Here is a 7,175-nt window from a genome sequence, read left to right as displayed (position 1 = left end):
CATCCCTTTGTTCCGCCGTTCGCCGTTCGCCGAAAAAATAAAATTCAACTCAACGCCAAATTGTCCAAATTGTCCAGTGGTCCACGGTTCGTTTTACCTGGAATGGAAAACCATCCCAAAAGCAGTTTTTTCAGGCTCCAACTTGTCGTGTAAATTCAACAAGTACACTCATCTAAACTGGACTAAAATAGACAAAGTAACGAAGAGTATAGACGGTAAACTCTTAGACGGTCGGATGAGGAAACAAGCAGAGAGAGGTGAACTGAAGATCCATCGATGTATTTATTTGCAGTAAGTCAGACAAAGACAGAGGGCTTTCCGCGGCCCTTGAGTTGAGCCGCGGAGCCCAGGGCACATGACCGTACGGTCACACTGCCCCCAACAAGACTAACTCAACATTGTATTTACAGACATATATATAGTTTACATCAAACAGTTGAGTTCTGGGAGGGGTTGGGATTTAACATAAAGATCAACAACGTGCATAGGAATAGCAGATGGCTGCTACGTGTGTTTTGATTCACACCTGAGAGAAGCTTCAAAGGAGTAATGAACAATGCAGAGTACTTGACTGAGTGATTGCTTTCAAACTTGCAGACAGACAGACTAGACAATCAACTTAGAGTTGATTATAGCATGCTATAGTACAGAATTATCGAGTCCAGATACGACATCCACAACTTCAGTTATGATATTTAGCGTGGTGACTTCTCCTTGCACCAGCCATCCAAATACACTTTCCAGTGCAACTATAGTCCTTCATTCAGTCTCTCCATTTTTCCTGTGAGCATTTTCCAATATTGGTCTCCGCCAATTAGGACTCCTAATTCCACTGGCAGCTGCCCACATGGTATATAGCTCTAATGCCAGCAAGAGCAGTAAGGCTATGGACCAGAGCTAGTATAAAACATGATGATGGAATAAAAATGGATTCTAAAACGATCGAGTTTGATACATAATGCTTGATTGATTGATTGAAATATTTATTAACAGTTTGTAGAATTTACAGTACATTTTAAGCACAAACTCAATACAAAGACTGTCAACTGTGAGTGGACGACCCAATTAAGCATTACACTTGTTTACAACAGGGTCCACATTGTTCAATTCATCAAAACATTTAAAGACATACAACCATTTAGAGACATACAAATAGACATTTCTATGTAGCTAAAGAACAGAACAGGAATTCATCATATGGGAAGCAAAAAAGGGAAAATATACAAGCACTGGGAAAATATACAATATACAGTGTGGGAAATGGGGTGGGGGGGGATTCAGATTTTACAGAGGCCAGTTTCGAATTGCAGCCATCCGTAGGTGCCCTTTGAGAGCGGTTTTGAAGGAGTCAAGGGATTCACATGTCTTAATGACTGTTGGTAGGGCGTTCCACATTTTGGTGGCATAGGAGCGAAAAGAATTTAGTCCCTTGTTTGTGCCGAATCTGGGTTGTACATGGTTTGTTGCACTCCCTCTGGTGTTGTGGGTGTGGACTTCGTTTACATTAAGGAAGTATTTAGACAGGTACATGGGTATCTTGGTGGTGTATCGAATCTTGTGGACCAGACCCATTGCAAGATGCTGTACTCTGTCGACGACCCTAAGCCATCCCAGCCTGTCAAAGTGGGCAGGGGTGAGGTGGGTTCGGGGGGTGAGGCCAAGTAGGAGCCTGACCAGTTTGTTTTGGGAGGTCTGGAGCCTTGTTTTAAGGGCCTTTGAGGTGCTGTGGTACCAAGAGGTGGATGCATAGTCAAAGAAACCTTGTACGAGGGCTCCTGTTAAGGTCTTCAAGGTGTTTTTGCTGACCAGTGAGGAGATCCTGTAAAGGAATCTTGTTCTTTGATTGACTTTTTTGATTACGTTGGTGGCCATTTTATCACCGGAAAGATTAGCCTCCAGGATGGAACCTAGGTAGGTAATTTGATCTTTTCGTGTGATAATATTGTCACCCACTCTAACCAAGAAGCCATCTGCCTTGCTGAGTTTACTATTTGATCCGAAGAGGATGGATTCAGTTTTTCCCAGGTGTAAGGATAGTTTGCTATAGTTAGCTTACCTTGAACATTTCCTGAGAGAAAGTTGAGCTCTTTGCAACAAACACTTTCTTTTTCTTTGGAGGGGTCATACCTATGTTCCCTCAGCCCTATGTTCCCTCAGCCCCGAGGTGCGCTGCGGGTCGGGAGAGGGTTGCGGTTAGGTTTAGGTGTCTGCCCCGGGGGTGCGCTGCGGGTCGGGAGAGGGTTGCGGTTAGGTTTAGGTGTCTGCCCCGGGGGAGGTTAGGGTTAGGGTGAGGGAGGAGGTAGGTTGTCGTAGGCTGAGGGAACATAGGGCTGAGGGAACATAGGTACGGTCCCTCTTTGGACATTGGAATTTACAGCGCTAGCGATGCTAACAGGAGTTTATATGGGAAACGTTAGCATTGCAACGCTAGCGATGCTATCAGGAGTTTATATGGGAAACGTTAGCATTGCAACGCTAGCGATGCTAACAGGAGTCTATGTGGGGAAAGGCTTAGACTCTAAGCTGTAATGCTAACGTTTCCCCTTAGAGTATAAGGGGAAACGTTAGCATTACAGCGCTAGCCACTCCACTCTAGCCAACAGCCACTGAGTGTAAACAAAACGATCATCGTCACACGCGCGGCAGGCACAGACAGCGTCACCATGGCAACGTACACAAACTCCTTGTTGACGTGCAACGTCAGACAGCGTACCTCGGTTCATGGACCAATCAGAATCGATCGTGTCCCTGTGACGTCAGACTGTCAGAGCCCCGGGCTGAATAAAGTTCTCCTCAGTCCCTCTAGTCCAGGCTCACAGCTCTCAGTGCTCCCTGTGGTGATCAGTGCCTCTAGGCTCACAGCTCTCAGTGCTCCCTGTGGTGATCAGTGCCAACCCGTCGCTCTTCTCTTTGAAAAGGAGGAGATTAGAAGCAAAACCTTCACATTGATTGATTTGATGATATGAAAGGTGCTCGTCATCATTAAGTCAACCACGTCATAGTACAGTAAACACAGCGATAGATAGACACACCCAGCCATGACGTCACTGCAGGGTTGGGTTAGCGGCTCTTCTGCGGTACGAGTCCACTCGGACACCTCCAAGACGTACAGCGTCATGGCGTTCAACGCGGGCGACAACGTCGACTGTTCCAGATGGACGCGCGCTCGCATGGAGCGAGAACCGGAGGAGGAGGAGAGGCGTGACGGCGGCGCCGCCGCGGCGGCGGCGGGCAGGAAGCGGCGGCGTTGGCGCTGCAAGAGGACGACGACGAGCGACCTGAAGGTGGAGGACACGCCCTGGATCCTCAACGTCAACGACAAGGGGAAGGCCGGCAGGAAGCAGTTCAAAGGTCAAAAGAAGGGCGACGTGACGGAGAACTCCTCCTACTACGTGTTCCGTCGGCGTGCCGACGACGGCTCGTTCGACGCGTTCCCCGTCCGCGGCGGCTGGTACGCGTTCACGCCGCGGGCGAAACACCGCACGCTCACCGACGAGGAGGCCGAGGCGGCGTGGGCGAGGAGGAACAAGGTGCTGAACCACTTCAGCATCATGCTGCAGCGCCGCCTGCCCGAGGAGGAGGAGGAGGAGGAGGAGGAGGAGGGCGGAAAGGGAGGCAAGAAGAAGAAGAACTGCGTCGGAGGCGACCTGCGAATCACCGACCCGGAGGAGGAGGACCCGGGGATGAGCAGCGACGACAGTGACGACAGCAGCATGGGAGGAGATGGCGAGGGCAAGTCCTCCAAGGTGGGGAGGAGGGAGGAGAGGGAGGGAAGCGACCTCGACGAGGCCGTGGAAGACAGCGACGATGGAGACTGCGAGGGCCTGGAGGTCGACTACATGTCGGACGAGAGCAGCAGTTCAGAGGAGGAGGAGGAGGAGGAGGAGGAAGGACCTAACAAGCCTGACAAAGGAGAGCAACTCCCCAAAGGAATTGACGAGGTGAGCGAAGAAGAGAGTGAGGAGGAGGAGGAGGAGGAAGAGGAAGAGGAGGGGAGGATGACTCCAGTCCAAGGTGAGGAGGAGGAGGAGGAGGAGGAGGAAGAGAAGGGGAGGATGACTCCAGTCCAAGGAGAGAAGAAAAACAGCAGTGGAGAGTCGGACAGCTCAGACGACAGTGACATTGAAGAAGCGGCTTCTGCTCTCTTTATGGTAAAGGCGCCTCCCAAGCGCGCGGCGACCGGCGACCGCGGCGGCTCCGGTCGCCCGGCGGGGACACCCCCCCGGTCCATAGACTCCGCCTGCTCGCCGCGGCGTGATTTCGCCGCCAGCCAGTCGGAGCAGCGAGGTAAGAAGAAGCGCCAGCCTCCGAGTGGCGCCGCCAGCACGGCCACGCCGGCTGCCAATAAGAGGCTGAGGACGGAGCCCCTGCAGCTGCCCGCCTCTGGCCAACCGACCCCCGCCAGCGCCAGCGCTACTGGCGACCTCCTCCTGCAGCCGATGGAGGCGGCGGTGCGGCGATACCTGCTCCGCAAGCCCATGAGCACCAGGGACCTGCTGAGGAGGTTCCACACCAAGCGCACGGGCATGGGCGGCACGCAGACGGTCAACGTGCTGGCGCACATCCTGAAGAGGCTCGCCCCCCAGCGGAGGAACGTCAGCGGCACCATGACCTTCTACCTGACCCAGTGAGGGCGGGACGAGGGGGGGGGGGGGGGGGGGGGGTTGACCATGGGAGGCTGATGTGCTTCATTGAGGACCCGAGGGAGAGACGAGCCGGGACAGACTGACCGTCACGTATAACCGCTGTTCTAATGGACATCGTTGCCATGGACGGTTAATTGGCCTTATAATAAAGTGTTTTAACCCATTCTGACCTGAGATCAGATTCTAAAAATGTCAGTCGTTCTTCGATTTTTCAAAAAATAGCAGACCTACAAGCTTGTATCGCGCCACTCGGTGGCGCGATATGAGCTTGTAGATCTGCTATTTTTCAATAGCTAAAGCATAACATGATGCTATAACACCAAAATGGGTTCCCGTTCAGAATGGGTTAAAATCTACACAAACAAATAAATGTACTTTTGTTAAATGTATATTACGACACTTTAGCCTGTAGATTATGTATTATATGTATTTATGTTTTACTTTTTTTCTTTTTTTTTTACTTTTGTTAAATGTATTCAAGCGCTTCCTTCTTGTAACGTGAAATATTAATAAATTGAACATTTTGAAATGACTGTTCTGTCTTCTTATTTACTAAATAGTAAGTGTGTATTTGGGGAGAGGGGGAGGGGGGGGGGTCCTTGAGGAGATTGTTGTGGTATTAGTGGGTCCAGAGCTCGAAGCTTTGATCTGCAAGACCACAAGGGAATGTAATAATATTAAGAATACATTAATTAGAGATGCGCCGATCGATCGGCCACCGATCATGATCGGCCGATCATGCCTGTATCGGATCGGATCGGATTCTCAAAATAAATCAAAATTGCCGATCAAAATGCCCGATCAAAACAGACAGTGGGACAGTGGCAAGTCTCCTTTAAGGGGGCGCCTGTTTTTGCAGCTCCGGTCGCTGTTGAGAGCTTGTAGATCCGTCTGTTTGTAGCGCAGCTGCGCAGCCAGGGAAAAAATAAGAAATAAGTTACGGGAGGCATACTATCATCCGACGGAGCAATGCTCCGAGGTGCGCTGCGGGTCGGGATTGGGTTGCGGTTAGGTTTAGGTGTCTGCCCCGGGGGAGGTTAGGGTTAGGGTGAGGGAGGAGGTAGGTTGTCGTTCGGACCAATGCTCCGTCGGATGAAAGTACTGCACTCATAAGTTACAGGTGGAGATGAAGTGAAGTTGGAACGGACAAGCAGATGCTTGTTAGCTTGAAGCTAACATCACAACCACTGGGCAGGCTACATGTTGCTGTGGCTACCACAGCAACATGTAGCCTAGCCTGCCCAGTGGCCAAGTCTCCTCCTCCCCGCAGAAGTCTTGCCTCCCCGCGCCGTTGGAGGCTGGGAGTGCCGGCGGCTCCATGCTGCTGCTGATCTCAAGGCTCTCAAGGGATCGCGCGTCCTGCCTGTTTCTGCAGCGCAGTTCGCTACGCGTTGAGAGCTTGTAGATCTGTCTATTTTTGCAGCGCTGGTGTCGGGGTTCGTTCACGTTGTCAATAAAAAAATTAATTAGATTAAAGGCGGAGATGAAGTTCAATCAGTGCTTAGATTACACGCTAATCTAAGCACTAAACTAACGATCAGCGAGCCTATACAGTATACAAGTGCTAACACTAGCAGCCTGCTTTTTATTTTAGTCTGTACAGTGAAATGTTCAGTTGTCTGTGTCCGTGCACTGAACATGTACGGTATTTATTATTATTATATTTTTGTATTTGATGAAAGAAGAAAGCTACAGTTTACTCTCCAAATTGTCTCTAAGACAGTGGTTCCCAAACCTTTTCACGTCAAGGACCCCCAAATTGACACTGATCAGCCCACGGACCCCCATTTGAAAAGATATGCCAGGGACCCCCATAAGAAGATTGTAGCAGTGATTCTCAAATTTCTCCACCAGTTTAATTTCAAGGACCCCCAGTTTGACTACGAACCCCCATTTCATGCCACTTCTATCTCTGAGACCCCAATTTATATTGTAAAATCAATGTTAAGTGTTAACCCAAACGGGTCCATTTGGTTCCAAACTATCCTTTTAGCTGGGGACCCCCTGGAACTCCCTCAAGGACCCCTGGGGGTCCACGGACCCCACTTTGGGAACCACTGCATTTTGAGTCTCTACAGTTTACTCTGTAACCTCCAAGTTGTCTCTAAGAGAGTCTAGAGTGAAATATTGCACGTTGCCTCAGCTTGCAAAAAAACTTTCTCATCTCCTAATTTTTATACTTACAATGTCAATGATGTGTAAGAAGAGTACAGTAGAAAATACAGTAAGTATATATGCTACACAATGGAAAAAAATATGGATTTCACGACGCTGTGATCGGTATCGGCAATATCGGTATCGGCCTATACTGTTTCCAGTGATCGGTGATCGGCCCCAAAAAACCTGATCGGAGCATCTCTACATTTGATTTGTAAGGGAATGTCACCTCCTTTCTGTACTATCTGTGCTGTACTGTGTCAGTGCATTCTAGAGTGACAGTTTATAATGGAACAATCACATTTTTTGTATTTATTTGACAGGGACAAAGCTCATTAATCAACATGTCAGTTTTCACCTCCATGTAAATGG

The 7,175-nt window shown here is 49.6% G+C and overlaps 1 protein-coding gene across 1 annotated transcript; it reads left to right on the top strand.

The window, feature by feature from the left end:
* Positions 1-3,038: 3,038 nt before the first annotated feature.
* LOC310878418 (general transcription factor IIF subunit 1-like) lies at positions 3,039-4,631 on the top strand (the record flags this gene model as incomplete). Its single annotated transcript, XM_083792749.1, has 1 exon — positions 3,039-4,631. The coding sequence occupies one exon, from the start codon at positions 3,039-3,041 to the stop codon at positions 4,629-4,631; it is 1,593 nt and encodes a 530-aa protein (XP_083648875.1).
* Positions 4,632-7,175: the final 2,544 nt, after the last annotated feature.

Source organism: Protomyctophum parallelum (genome assembly GCF_964188405.1).
Source record: "Protomyctophum parallelum genome assembly, chromosome: 20".
Classification (NCBI taxonomy): Eukaryota; Metazoa; Chordata; class Actinopteri; order Myctophiformes; family Myctophidae; genus Protomyctophum; species Protomyctophum parallelum.
This window is presented reverse-complemented; position numbering and strand designations above follow the sequence as displayed.